The sequence below is a fragment of the Phoenix dactylifera genome, unplaced genomic scaffold (assembly GCF_009389715.1).
Source record: "Phoenix dactylifera cultivar Barhee BC4 unplaced genomic scaffold, palm_55x_up_171113_PBpolish2nd_filt_p 000527F, whole genome shotgun sequence".
Taxonomy (NCBI): domain Eukaryota; kingdom Viridiplantae; phylum Streptophyta; class Magnoliopsida; order Arecales; family Arecaceae; genus Phoenix; species Phoenix dactylifera.
The window spans coordinates 99,080-114,808 of NW_024067937.1; the positions used below are offsets into that span (position 1 = coordinate 99,080).

Sequence of the window (15,729 nt, forward strand, 5' to 3'; positions counted from 1 at the left end):
AGATCTCTTCCTTCTCTTCGGGATCGAACATCAATTGCAACGATTCGGTAGATGGCTCATTGGAATAGATGTAAATGATCAAATTTTTTCAAATATTCAATTTATCTTATCGATCCTGAGCTATGACCGCATTATCCTGTGGCAGGATCATAACACCGACTATTTTTATTGTAGTGAGTTGTGCATTATCTTGCAGCAAAGTCCTTTAGGACCGCTGGTCTGCTGACGGTATGTCACTAATCATCTTGAACACAACCTTCAGAACAATTCATGCGCCAATGTATTAGCCTCTATTGGCGGGATCCTTAACATAAACATGTCAAAATTCAAATAGTTTTATGTTTCATATTTCAGTTCTAAAATCATGAGGTGTCAAAATCAATCAATCATATCCATAATAAGATCATATATCGTCATAATATTTCATAATAGTATATTACATAATAATATGCGATCCATCAAATTCGTGCATCATGAATAACACCACTTAGAGTCATGAATATAACAATTTAATGATTGCTAATAGATTTACAAAAAAAATAAAACAATACCATGCGAATGCAAGCTAACAGATCCAATTAATTCCAAAAAATTTTCTCAAATTTTGGTATTTAAAAATTATATTTTCAATCAGAAGTTATCATGATTATTCCAAGAATGGGACCTTAATTCCAATACCATCACCGGATTGACCAATTGGGAGTGCCCGACATCTCGGTCGGTCCGATCAAAGTGAAATTCATCGAATCATGCTCGGACTAGGGCACAGATGGTTCAACAAAGATCAGGGCGATCAAATCTATTAGTGTTTGGCAGAGGCCAGGGTGGGGGCTGATATGCTATCCGACGATCCTGGATTAGGACTCTTCACCAGGGTCAATTCAAAATCACTATGAAGATTCTTCACTGGATCCAACTATTCTAGAGTAGAGAGAAAGTCTAGGTAGAGAAAAACAAGAGAGCATGGGAAGAGAGAGAAGAGAACTATCTTCTCTCTCTCTAACCAAGGAGAGGAAGGAAGATGGTGGCTGCAGGTGGTGCCCGGGGTCAGGGACCCACGGTTGGCCAGCAAGCGGCCAGTGGCGACTGGCGGTCGACAGCACTAAATCCACTCAAAATAGGGGTTTCGACCCTCTTTAACCATACAAATCAAGCATCCTAATGGCCGGAGCTTCGGCCATGGTCTCCTGCCACTGTGGGGGATTGGAGGAAGACTTAGGAGGCAAGAATTGATGGTGGAACCAGCCGGAATCAGAAGAAAAAAACTTGCTTTCCGAAAGCAAGAAAAACATGGGCTTTGCCTCGTCTCGGCCAAATTTCGGCGATCATCAGTCGGAATCGGGCTTCCAAGGGTCACGGAGGATGAAAAGAAGAGTTATCCAAAGATTTTTGGATTATTTCCTCGCTTCTTGGCGGCGAATGGCAGCGGCGGCGGCACGATGGCGATCGGTGATCGAGGGAAAAAATCAAAGAAATCTGGTGACTACTCTCTGATTGGAGCTAGGGGAAAGCTTATATAGAGCGGAGACTAGGGTTTCCTAGTCTCCGGCAGAGTTCAAGGAGGAGGAGAACTCGTCCTCCTTCGTTGTGCTCAACTAGGGCTCTGCCCTAGTTCTGGGTCGGACGGGCCTTCGGTTTGCATTCGGATGCTGGGTCGGGCCAACATGCCGACCTAATGAGGCTGGGTCTCACATTCGCCCCTCGTTTAAAAATTTCATCCTCGAAATTTTCTTTTCTTGTGCTTTCAAAATGTTAGAGATACATAATTCTAATCTCGTCCTTAAGTTTTCAATAATTCTACTTACCAATACAATTTCATCATTAGATCTTATCAGAAGAATAAGGTTCAATACCTCTAAACTTGATTCTTTTTGTAGATGATGTAAATCAAACTTCTCTCTTATAAACGAAAAAACGTCTTAATTCTGAATAAGAACATCATATTTCTTTGTCAAAATATCAACTACTCTTGATTAATCGATCTATCTGAATATTAGATCCTAAAAAACTCCTAGCCAACCCTAGAAGAATATTCATCAAGGTCGATAGATAACCTCAATTTCTTTCAATCAAATAGAGGGTTGATATTAATTGGGGAAGTACAATCTTCAGATTTAGGAGGAAAGATGTCTACACCAAAATATTCCAGATCCAAGATCAAAAATCGATGATCCATTAATTCTAGTCTCAAGATGCTAAGAATATTTTTAGCACGATATAAAATTGGAGAACCTAAGATAGTGCAGCGACTTCCAAAAATCAGAATATTTTTCTTTCGTTTATCAAGGAAAACTTACTACACAAGGAAACAGATCAAGTGTTTTGTTATTAAAACCTGCTGAATCTAAGAGAGAATATCATGGAAGTGTGTAATGGAGTAGCGGGAAAGTAGTTGAAGAGAGAACATCATGGAAGTGGTTTATGGCTGAAAACCTTATACATTTGCTAACTCTGCCCATCAATCAAATGTCAGTATGTGGATATAGTTCTTCTTGAGGGCAATTTGAGAATTAAATTTTTAATATCATTGTTATCTGAATGATAAAATCGAGATTCTCCTACATTTTATTGAAGTGAAATATCTAAATGAGTAATGTCTAGTGGATAGTAATAGCCAAAGTTGGCTAAATCAAAACTGTGACCCTACCAGTCAGTTTTCATGTTGATATGGTATGGTACCATACAGTACCAGCACATGGTACTTATGCTAATATCAGTCAAGTGCCAGGTTCACCTAATCTAGGATTTTCCCCATAGATCTAGAGAGGGGGAGGAAGGGAGAAGCATTCTAACTGTGGCTGTTGGAGGTAATGGTGTTGGTTGATGTGGTGGATCCTGTGGCCATCGAGGGTGTCAGATTTGAGCAGATTTGAGCCATAGGATGGTGTTGAGGGTCTAGGGGAAGATCGTCAGCAAAGTGGGAGCCGAAGCCAGTGGAGTAGTGGAGGGCTTGGAGGTGAATTGGCTGTTAGCGAGATATCTGGCATGGCAGAAAGGGAGAATGGGTCTAGGATCAAACCAGTGGGGATGGGACAAAGTCTTTTAAAAGCCGTGATCAGTTTGACCCAGGTGAATCAAGTCAGTATCATTCAAAACTGGATGGATCCATGCAGTTTTGCTAGCTTCGGACTAGTTTTGATAAGATCTTATCCCATTCCAAACTGAATCTATGAACCATCCTGGTTTGTTTCAGTATGCCCTGGGCCGGGATAGGCAGTTCACTGAACATTGGTAACAGCATCTTAAGGGCTTAATCATCATCCTTAAAGTTAGCTAGACTGTATCCATAATGAACAAGTATTTTGTTCATCTATGTGTGGTTAGTGTAGTGAGCTCTTCGCCTTTGTACTTAAACTCCTTTGGAAGTGAGCATTCTAGGGTTCCTATTATTGGCTTCGGTTAGTCTTCATCTTCTTGCCATTTAATAATCTGTTCTCCTTATCAAGTAAGGCTCAGCCTGTCCTTCATTTTAGCTAAATAAGTGTAACCGATAGTCCATCACTACATTCTTTATCGGTTCATGGTATAATTTGCTACAAACTAAGGGTAGCAATTTCAACCCATACCTGCTAACCTACCTAATCCCACTCGAAGTAAAAGGTTTTCAGTGAGGTCCTTTATTATTATTTAATTGAATTTGAGTTAGTTGAGAGTAACCCTATCATAAATTGGTCGAACATGAGCTTGACCATCCAACTTGTTGGGTCACCATGGTTTGAACAATCCCTTGAAATCCATGTTTGGACTTCTAAGATAGTGGTAAATGTGCAGTAGTCCATGGCCTATTCAAAGCTTCAAAGCCTTTCACATTATATAGTAAATATTCTTTTGTATGTATGACAACTATAGTGAAGTGCTGAGCAAGGATCGATGTGCCGGTATTGGAACTTGTGCCAGTAGCTCGGCGGCGTAGCTCGGTGCAGTACCATGCCATTCTGTGTCGAGCCCGTACTAACACAGTAGAGCCAGGGGAGGGCAGGGGAGGGAGAATGGGAGAGGAGGAAAGAGAGAGAGGGGGGTGGGAGGAGAGGGCGAGGGATAAAGGGAGGGAGAGAGAGGAAGAAAGCTGGCGGAGGGCCAGAGAGCTGCGCGAAGGGGCGGAGGAGGGGCTCCACCTCCGGTTCTCCTATTGCTTTCGAATTAGGGGTCCCAGAGGGGGCCCCTTTTTATTTTCGAAGATTTGAAGTGAAGTCGGCAAGGGACACCCTCCGGGAACCCTATTTCGAAAGCAATAGGGGAACCAGAGGCGAAGCCTCTCCTCCGCCCCTTCGCGCAGATCTCCAGTCCTCCGCAGCGCTCCGTCGGCCATTTGCCACCCTCCCCTCTCTTCCTTTTTCGCCTCTGGATCTCTTATTGCTTTTGAAATAGGGGTTCCGGAGAGGGCCCATTTTTATTTTCGAAGATTTGAAGCGAAGTCGGCAAACCTTTGCCGACTTGGCTTCAAATCTTCGAAAATAAAAATGAACCCTCTCTAGGACCCCTATTTCGAAAGCAATAGGGCAACTGGAGGTGAAGCCCCTTCTCCGCCCCTTCTTACGGCCCTCCGCAACCCTCCGTCGGCCATCTGCCACCGTCTCTCTGGCCCTCCATAGCCCTCCGTTGGCCCATTTCGAAAGCAATAGGGCAATTGGTTCCCCCATTGATTTCGAAATAGGGGTCATGGAGGGGGCCCCTTTGTAATTTCAAAAGCCATAGGGGAACTGGAGGCGGAGCCCCTCCTTCGCCCTTTCACGCGGCTCTCTGGCCCTCCATAGCCCTCTGTCGGCCATCTGCCAATCTCCCTCTCTCTTGCTTCCTCTCCCTCTCTCTCCCTCCCCTCCTCTCTCTCTCTTGTCCTCTCTTTCCTTCCCCTTCTCTCACCCCATCGCTGGTTTTTTGTTTTGGTTGCTAGAACCATCCTGATCCGTCACTGTTACGGCTCGATACACCCTGACCTAGGCGGTTCAGGATAGTTCCGTCGTCCTTGGTACTGAGACTAGTAATCAAGTACCCCAAAGTTTAACAATAATCTAACCGAATTATCAACAGTTTGTAGTAATCAGATTAATAGAATCTATGGATATTTCAATGAATTGAGCCATCGTGCCATTTTGATTATCATGTTTTAGTACTATTACAGTAATGTTGAGGTGGTAACATCTATTTTAAGTAGAGTAGCTAAGATCTTACTTGAAAATCTATGACTATGTTAATTAGACTATTTAATATGGCTTCAATTACAAGAACCAAACACTTTAACATGGATTGACTATAGGGCTATTGTAATACGTATAAAATTTGAATGAACAGGACCCTATCAGGTGATACTTGAGAGCCATATTGATGTTGATGTGTATATGAAATAAATGAGAGAAAAGGGAAAAGTGAAACACAATACACTGTTCTTAACAGCTAGAAGAACGAATTTGAGAATTAAAAATAGGTTGATCAGTTTGATGCTAGGTAAACTTGGACAAGTCTAAAAGTAACTATTTCAATAAAACATATGAATTTGAAAAATAAGAGCATTCAACGCAAAAGTGACAGAGAAATTCAAATGATGTGCTGGAAATATGTGTACTTGTAATTATGTTTCGCAGGTTTCCATTTTTTGAAAAGCTGCATCCAATATCCAACGAATTTCTAGTTCACAGGGACATTATGAGACTAGTTCTCAGGGACCTTAGAAAGCACTATGATGCATGTTTATGCATAGCTATGCTTTTAGAATTTGATTATTTATGAGAATTCCATTCTGTAGTTTTTTCATGTCATCTAAGATATGTGGTCTCTTTTTGCTAAATATGTTTTGTCTAGATTTCCATCACTTAAACAGGACAAAGATGGTTGAAGAAACTAGCTGGTTTTCTTAACAGTTCGGTTTCTTCATTGTGAATCAACACTTATTCTGAAAATCATAGTTCCTTTGTTATTATGGATACACATGGCTCTGATGGCATTCATTGAAATATTTCTGATTTGCATATGCTCGTGTTGATTAAACGAGTATTTGCAGAAAAATTTATATATGGCAGTTTCATCATTTTTTCCTTCTGGTTAATTGAATATTTATTCTTTCCATTCATGTCTTTGTTCCTTTTTCTTCCCTATCTTTAGTTTTTGGTTTTCAATATGAGAAAATTACCCATGCTAGTTTCACTTAGAGACCATGGGCAATACAGATAAAACACAGTATATATGAGAAGTTCAAAGAGAAAGTATCAACTTGTGTAGAATCGAGTTCTAAGATATGATTTGTTACATGATGGCGAGTCTATGAGAATGAAAATAGTATTTGAATTTATTTATAATTGCTTTACATATCTCTATGTTTTATCATATGTGTTTATTTCCAGACCTTTTTCTTCATGTAACTTGAGTCTTTCATCTGTGTTACTTATACAGGAATGATTTATTTACACAAATGTCATGAACCGAGGTTTGAAGATGCTGGTGACTGTTTTGCATTGGCTGGTTCTTGGTCTGAAGCAGCCAAAGTCTATGCTCAAGGACAACATCTGTCAAAATGCTTGTCAGCTTGTCGTCAAGCACTGCAGTTTGACTTGGGATTTCAATTTCTTCGTGAATGGCCGGTTATGGTGCCCGGAGATGATTGGATTGATTATATGAAGGGCACTATCTCAGATTATCATAAGTTACAGGACATTGATTCCCTGGAGAAGTTTGTCAGGGCTTTTCCAACAGATGCATTGGGTTTACTATTGAAGTCTGATTATTATGAGGAAGCTTCAGTTGTTGCAAATTTGAAAGGAGACATTATGCTTGAAGCTGATATGCTGCGTATAGCTAAACATTATGAAAAATCTGCCGATTTGGTGCTCTTTTATGCTACAGGGAAGATGCTTTGGACGGAAGGAAATAAAGGTTGGCCTTTAAAGTGCTTCAATGAACTACAGCAGGTTTTAGAAAAAGCCAGATCTCTATACATGTCAGTGTCAAATGATTTCAAGGCCTATATTTCGGCTGAAGCTGATTTTCTGTCAGACCAAAGTGCTAGCCTTACCTCCTTTGCTAGGCATATTAACAATGCTAAGACTTCCCGGAATATATGCGTAGAAACTTTTGCTGCTCGGAAATATCTAGACATTTGTCTTCAGACGAGTGCCTCTGAGTATTATCAGGAATCTGATGTTGCCCTTTGGAGATACAGAGGTTGCAGTGTGCAAGACATGTTTAGTTATGTTTCCATTCAAAGTCTCATGTTCTCTTGGAATTCATGGGTTAAAAGGGTAAAAGGTGTTCTGTCTTACTTCCACTCCATTGGAACTCCAGAAGTGAGCAAATATACTAAATATGAAAAATTCTGTCTGAAGTTCTTTGGTGTCCTCAAATCAGATATTGAAGGAATTTATATTTCTTCTAATGCCCGAGCATCATGGATTCGGTGGACAGATGAAAAGCATCTCCGTGTTTTAGACAATGTTGCATATATGAGTGACTTGGTGTTCAATTGCCTCGCTGAGAAATATTGGGCATCTGAAGTAATTTCTGTTGGAGCATCATTGCTGAAAAAATTGCAAGAGCTTCATAGCCACCTTTTTCGACATTCTAGTATGGTCCAGCGAGGCCTTATTGCACACTACTACTACATGGTACTGAATTGTCTCAAGGAACATGGCTTTCCAGGATTAGAATGTGAATCTAAAAGGTTCTACGAAAGTTTGACCAATTTTGATGCATTTCTATGCCGCACTTTTTTCCCTCTAGACTTCTCAAGGATTTTGGAGCAGATTGAATCGTCTACACAAGGTACAAACACCTCGTTAATTACTGCAGTTCTTCACAGAAACTTGGGTGTGTTGGATCAGTTTGGAGCAGCAAAAATTGGAAGAGTGGTGGTTTTTCTTCTGTCACGGAAACTTAGTTACACATTGCACCGGACTATTCGTGGCATGATCGGCCGAGAGTTTCCGTGGCAACATTTTCTTCGAGAGCTAAGTTATTCTAGAACTGAAGGGTGCCAGCGCACCACTCCTTTAGCAAAAACCTTCCTCCCTTCATCCATTTTGGATCTTCAAAGTCAGCTGCTGCTTCTTGAGAGCATTCTCTTTTATGCATCATCATGTCAAATGGGAAGAGGATGGTTTATCACATCAAGATCTAGCTTGTCTGCATTTCTTAATGCCACAGAATCTAGAGATTACTTCCATGCACTTTCAGTATCTAGCATTCATTCTCTGGAGGATGTGTACAGAAATACCACTCCTTTCTATGACTTCATATTGGACACCTCCGGTGAGCTTTTCTCTCTGAGTAATCTTCGTTGGGCTGCAATGAAAAGGTTGAGTACTCAAGCATTGGTGCTGAAGATGGTTATATTGGTGGGCCTTATCTGTCTGAACTCAGCCAAGCACTTCTTGAAAGTAAGAAAGCTGTTGAAGAGGGTTGCTGGCATTCTATCAATTTTGCCACACCAATTTCTGATTAAGTTTTGGAATTCAAGGAAAGGCCGGGTAACGTCTTTGAAGCTCTTCGGTTCAGTGCTTTCGAGATCAATGCAATCCATGGGCGACCAAGTAGTGGTGGTTCGCATGGATGGCTACAGTGAATCTTTTGATCATTTGAGGCCTTTACACCTGAAACATAGCGACCTTAAGCGAGGTAAGGCGTATGCTCAGGCATTGCTATTAGGAATAAACGAGGTTTAACAACTACCAACATTTTGTAATTGTTCACAAACTCATGTTTCAAGGTGATCTGAAATTGTTTAAATTTTACTTCAGCTTTGCAGTTTATTATTGTCATTAAATATTTAAACAAGTGCTTGAACTTATCTCTGAAATGTTTTTTTTTAAGAGACGAATGTATGCCGAAAAAATTATCTTATCCAAAAAAATTTAAAAATGTGAAAAGAAACAGGGTTTAACAGCTATTTAAATTCTATAAATGATTTTAGACGCATTCTTCATGGTGAAGTGGAAACTGTTTAAATTGTCACTTCAGTTTGCAGTTTGTTATCATTGCAAAATTAAAACAGGTTCTTTTGCATCTGTAGAATGTTTCTTTTTTTCAAAAACCACGAATTTTTGCTGACATAAATGATTTAAAAAAAAAAGGGAAAACGTGGACGGCAGGATTCGAACCTGCGCGGGCAGAGCCCACATGATTTCTAGTCATGCCCGATAACCACTCCGGCACGTCCACTTAGTTTAACTTAGCTTGTTCAAATATTTTCATCTGGCATATTCTTTATTCATTGGAGCAATTCATACAACTCTATCATAAAATTTCAAAACCAAGTCTCTATGTGTGCCCCAATTTGTTTATGTTTAGTTTTTTTATGTGCAGCTGATCGCTAGGTTGGATCTTTTTGCATCTTCATGTCGGCCATTAGACCAATGGTTGTGTAAACTATGTAACATAACAATGAAAACGATGATGATAAGGGAGGAAGAAGTCCCTGCCTTATTGGAGACATGGAATAACATATAGAAAATGGCTTGGATAAGCAAACTCTCGAGCCCTTGTTTAAGCATTTTTGCTTAGGTCTTGCCTGAATAAGTAAATAAGTGATGACCATTTTGAAAATATAGAGGAATAAAGCCACTTGAATAATCAGAAGAAAGTTATTTTTCTTGTTGTTTTAAACATTCCATAGAGTAAAGCATTTTGTAGGGTTATATTCCACTAACTTATGGAGAAATTGAAATGTGAAGACAACAATACTGAGCAGAGCCTCTCGGAAAAAATAAAGCAATTATAAATAGGCCCTAAAGCTTTTGAAAACTCGAGCTTTCTATCTGTTTGGCTATGAGAGATGAAATGATATAGAAAATTTTCAAATTAGCTAGAATTTCTTTTCATTTGGAACATGTATTCCTTTTTCTTTTCCTTTTCCAAATTAATGGCAAGACTTCAACCACCAGGTTATAACATGGATTCTTGGTTTCTATGAGTAATTTATTATTCAAATATCATTGAACATCATTTGCATTATATTTTGGTATTTCATATTTTAATCATTATCTTTTATAAAAATTCTTTTCCCTTTGATAAAAAATGAAAAATAAATATATCTTATTTTGTTCTTATGATATTTTTGAAATATTATTGTGAAAATATTTTAAAACATTAATAACTTCTACACACTCATTTTGTATATAATTTTCTTACAAGCTCTCTATGATTTGATAATTCATGCTTAGTTTTATTTATGCTGTAATTAGAGTAATAATGATATTTGATACAAAAAATATTAATATTTTTTATATTATATTTTATTTTAAATAATCTATGATTTTTTATGTTAATATAAACTTGGTTGGACTAGTGACGTAGACCTTTAACGAGGTCGATCTTCATAGAAAGAGAAGGAAAAGTGTGATCAATAAAAAAATAGAGAAATATTGCTGAAAATTGATGTAATTTTTTTTTCTTTCAAAAGTGTCCTTAAGCATATAGATAGAATAGGATAAGGTTTTTTCTTTTTTTAAAGGCATAATAGGTATTTTACATAATTTTTTTAGGATAGTAAATGTTCAACCAAACATAAGCTATTCTAAAATATGCTGCTTTTTTATAGTCAACCAAACATATAAAAATTATTTTTTTCAGATATTATATATTCGAATATCAGTTTTTTAGAAAAAATATTTTAGCAAGAAAAATTCTTCTAGCAAATCAAACAAACTCTAAAATCAAAAAACAGAGTAGAAGTGTTCATAGTGGAATATGTCTAAAGGTTTCCATCTCCCCTGAGCAAGGGAGGCTGTTTTCTGGTTGTTCCTATAATGGGTCAGTAGTCGAAATGGCACAGGATCCTGAGATCTAAGTTATGAATTGGCCATCTAAATAACTCATCTGCTTGCATTCCAGCCAAAAGACCACAGTTGTCGCTGATTTAAAAGAATATTACCACATATATAGGGCATGTGCAAACAAGTTTCAAACTCCTCATTTATTCCAATAAATGTAATTAAGCTTATCAGAAGACAAGACTTAACAATAGACACTACAAAATTTACCTTTTGAATCATTGCTAACTGCAAGTTTTTCAAGCAAGTTATGGATATCAAACATATTAAGCTTGGTTATAATTAAAACATTCTGTTCTATTATAGCAAGCACTGAGTTGTATTGCAGCTTATTGGTAGTTATCACAGCATTACACTTCACCTCTATGTAACCTGTCCTTCCATGACAATGCAAAGACACTTCTGACTACAGAAGAAGTTAGTAAAATTTTCAAGGCATTTCAAAGCCATTATTTCTAATATTGTTTGTGATGTGCGACTAATTAGAATGAAATACGACAAATATGAGGATATAAAGAATGGGGTAGAATGGATCAAGGTCATTGGACACTGATGTCGTCCTTGGCACAACGAAACTTCACCCATCAGCCTGGAAACCCCTTTCCTTCTGGGTGGTGGTGGTGGTGTCCGGCTGCAAAAGTTTGAGGGGATGGAAATGGAAATCTAATAGTCCCACCTATAGACAAGAGACTTATGCCAAACCCTTAACTTCCCAATTGACCAACCACCATGCCTCCCCCCATACCTCCTGTTAACTTTAGCCATGCAGCTCCCAGGGACAAGAGGTCAGACCCAACCATTCCGTTGCTTCATTCCCATGCACCCCTTGGAAACCTTTTAAAGTAGGGGTTTGTTTCCGGGGTGGCGGCACAGGGCACATCATGGTTAGCTGCCGGAATCCTATAAAGTGCTTCCTCTCTCATTGGTTTGGCCATCGAGCCAAGTGGTGTAGATACCCCAACACCTCCCCCCGAGGAATCCAGTGAAAAATCCAGTTACCTTGGAAACCTCGAAACCCTCCGTCACCTCCACCTGTGACATGGCGAATATCTCCAGTTACCTTGACAGAGCGGCTTTTGTTGAGACCTTTGGGCGACCAGTGAAAGAGAATGATATTTCTAACATCGTCACCCATAAAGTAAAGAAATCTTGTTCTTGGACAACACAGCAACTCTCTGAGAGAGAGTTCCTCGTATCATGTCTGGACAACCAAATAAGATGCTGTCGGAAGCATACATGTAATGGATTTTGAATTCAAATAAGGACCGTACTAGAGACGTTGCTGGTATCCCAAAAAAGTAATGCTTTTTACGCATCTTTTTAGCCATGGCTTTCTTGCCGCATGAACATGGTCGGAATGATGGCATCATAGCCATGTCAGGGGAAGGGAAAAAGCCAGTCAAAACTTTTTCCAAGCAACTGGATACAACGTCTCCTAGGCAAGGTCCTGCAGCCACTGGAAAGCTGAGCACTCGCCTTCGAAATAAAAAGATAAAAATGCTTAGTCTTGAGGAGGACGAACTTGTTCCAGAAGATATTTTATACCTCAACACCCTTACGACCAAGGAGGTGAGATTGCTCGGCAAAAAGTGCTACTTCTCTTCCAGGAAAAGTAGAAGCCTTGCCAGACATCAAACTTCTCGTTGTGGACCCCTTCCAGTTGATATGCTATTAATTTGATTTATCATCCACTTAGTAACATATTTGATTCTATGGTCATAAAATTTAATTATCCAATTTATATCAGTATTTATATTCATACTTTGGGTGTCCAATTATATCTGTATCTATTTAAAATAAATATGGATATAAATTTTTATATCTGACTAGCATCCGTATCCGTATCTTTATGCATCAAACAAAATATATATAAATATAGATATGCTAGTATTTGATCTAATTTCAGCCATAACTTTCAACATTTGTATGATATATCGTTCATTGGATGCATCACGATGCCTTGTTGTTGCGGGGACGGACGCTTTGGCCGGAGCCTCATGCAACAGTTAGTCCACAATAAGCTAGCAGAGAAAGAGGACTACGTATTAGATGTATGCCCTAGAAGCCAATTTTGGCTGACACATTATTAATTCTAGAGATATAATTTTGTACTTGACTATTTATTATTGAATAAATAAAGGCATCTTTCTATTCATATTATTTATGTGTCTATGAATCATCCAAGAATTAATAAGATGAAGATGCGTATTCTTAAGAGTTAAGAATTTGAGCCATGCATCATTGGTGATTAATTTCTGAATGCTCCTGATCAATGGATCATCACAAGAATGGTGATCGATCCGATCAGTGCACACATTGCTTTCCTTATGGATGGACGAGACTCAAGTCCACAGTGTGGCGACACTGAAGTAATAGTGCAGGTGCTTATTAGAGAACAAGGGTACTGAGCGTGACCAACACAAGAAGTCACTTGGATGTCTATCCACTCGTCAGTGACTTGCTTGATGTTGCAGTAGTGTGACTAGTCCTTTGACCTGCGATGCTTCGGCTACTCACAGTGAGGTTATTGTAGTTTGACTGCACAAATACATGGTCTCTAGCCATATGGGTCCATGCAGTGTAGATTGGCTGCAGTAGGTTCACTGTAGGAGTAGGGTATGCACCTATAAGGAATCTATCGACCTTGATAGATAAGGAGAGATCCTATGTGATTTATAAGACTGAGTTCGTAAGACCTCGGCCGAGGCAGATTGCACAGTGGAGAAAGAGTTCTCCACTCTCGAACTTAAGTCGAATAAATCTTGACATATGACAGACGAAGAGGTTTGACGAGTTATCCATGACCTCCGTCCTGTAGGGATCCACGATAGAAGGACTGTATCACATGATAACTGCACCTAGAGGTTCATCATTCTATTCTGCTGGGTAGCCACTACATGCTGCTAGGTGTCACTAGTGGATGGTGGGACTCATAGGGATTATCTTGATGATCGATAAATCCTAATGAGTAGAGTTGGAATCGTTCCGATCCATTGAAAGGAGTTTTCAATGATATTGTGATAGAGATCACAATATATCTCACTATCAGTCAGAGTAGAACCTATGGGGTCACACACACTAGAGGCATTGACCGATCTGATGGTTGAATCGTGATTAGGAATCACAAGTAATCAATTCGATTGATAATAAGTTGAAGAAGGAACAAAGGAAATTGATTAATTGGACTTAAAACAAGAGTCCTACTTAGAGTAGGATTTGTAGAGTCCTAATTGGATTAGGACTAGGAATTCTACTTGGACTGGAATTCCTACTTGGACTGGGAATCCTATTTGGAGTAGGACTAGGATTCCTACTTGGAGTAGGATTCCTATAATCCTAATTAGATTAGGAGTTTTGAATTAAATTTTGGATTCCTACTTGGAGTAGGATTCCTAGAGTCCTAATCGGATTAGGACTTCGAATTCAAATTAGAGTCCTAATTGGATTAGGACTAGAATTAAACAAGTCCTAATTGGATTAGGATTTCTTAAGTCCCAATTAATTATTAATCCAATGAATCAAGATGATTCCTAATTAGATTAGGATTGAAGAGTTTAATTGAGTCATGGTTCATTCAAGTTCTAATTGGATTAGGACTAGCATAGATTGAACCCAATTGATTCATGATTTGGACTAAACCAAATAGGAGCCCTAGATGCCTTTAAAAGGCTTTGAAAGGAGGTGCCCTAAGGATAGGTGAAGCCCTCCTCCTCTCCAACTCGTGGCCACCCTTCTCCCCTCTTGGTTTCAGCCGCCATCAGCAAAAAGGTGAGAAGAAGAAAGCTTGGCGGCAGCCTCCTCCCTCCTCCTTTTCTTCATCCAACGCAGCGGAAAGAAAAGGGCTGCAAGGTGCTTTGATTCTTCTTCAAGATCCCTCCTTCTTCTTTCTCCTCCCAAGCACAATCAAGAGTTGATTGAAAGGGAGGTGATCAGCCATCAAAAACATATCTCTGCAAGGGAGCTAGCACCCCGGGGAGATTGGAACATTTGGATCGGTTCCTGCTTCGTGTGGATACCCGTAGAGGCCGGACACTTGAACGGCTTCAAGCGAACCTTCATCCAAAACCACGATCATCAGTTTGCGGTGATCATCTACCCGCACAAGGTGAAGATCTGATCTTCTAATGTTATTTAAAAGTTTTTAATCCTTATCTATCTACGAACGGTTTTAAACAACGTTCATGCGATGGGCGGGTTCCCAACACTGCGTTCCTTCCGAGGTATTGTCCGCTTTGGGCGCTCTGGCCCGCGCGTCCAGCGCAAACGGGGGGAGACTGGTGCCCTCGGTTTTGTCCCACAAAAGGACCCTCGAGAGGAAAGGATTTCCACCCCTCATTTAAGGCACAGAACCTTTCCGCTACTAGCCGATGTGGGACTAAATTGAAGGCCCCCTCCCCCTCCACAACATAGCCTCCCAGCGGGAAGGTCCTGTGCCGGTTTAACCCGGCTTTACCAGCCTCCTAGGCAACCTGAGGGGTAGTCAATGGAGAGAGGAGGCGCGCCCTCCTTCTAGCGCCATCTGTTGCGGGGACGGATGCTTTGGCCGGAGCCTCACGCAACAGTTAGTCCATATTAAGCTAGCAGAGAAAGAGGACTACGTTCCTTCTGAGGTATTGTTCGCTTTGGGCGCTCCGGCCCGCGCGTCCAGTGCAGACGGGGGGAGACTGGTGCCCTCACGGTTTTGTCCCACAAAAGGGCCATCGAGAGGAAAGGATTTCCACCCCTCATTTAAGGCACAGAACCTTTCCGCTACTAGCCGATGTGGGACTAAATTGAAGGCTCCCTCCCCCTCCACAACACTCCCCCCCCCCCCCCCCCCCCCCCCCCCAATTCACACGTTTTGGGTCTGTATACTATCTTACCAGTTATCGAGCAGTGCTTCATTGGTAGTGTATTTTGGTGCAACTTTTGTCCCTAGTGGAGATCTTGTGTAATGGAATCTAGTTATCGTGCTGCATCTCATAAGAACCCGTTC

The 15,729-nt window shown here is 40.1% G+C and overlaps 1 protein-coding gene and 1 non-coding gene across 2 annotated transcripts in view; one reads left to right on the forward strand and one right to left on the reverse strand.

The window, feature by feature from the left end:
* LOC103724242 overlaps positions 1-8,866 on the forward strand; it is a 46,899-nt gene extending 38,033 nt beyond the window's left edge. The window contains exon 13 of the mRNA XM_017846917.3: positions 6,385-8,866. Coding sequence (XP_017702406.2) covers positions 6,385-8,648 — 2,264 coding nt within the window. The 3' untranslated portion in view covers positions 8,649-8,866. The remainder of the gene's footprint in view (positions 1-6,384) is intronic.
* A 196-nt stretch (positions 8,867-9,062) lies between these two features.
* Positions 9,063-9,144, reverse strand: TRNAS-AGA. The gene has a single exon. It is a non-coding gene; the product is annotated as a tRNA-Ser (tRNA).
* Positions 9,145-15,729: the final 6,585 nt, after the last annotated feature.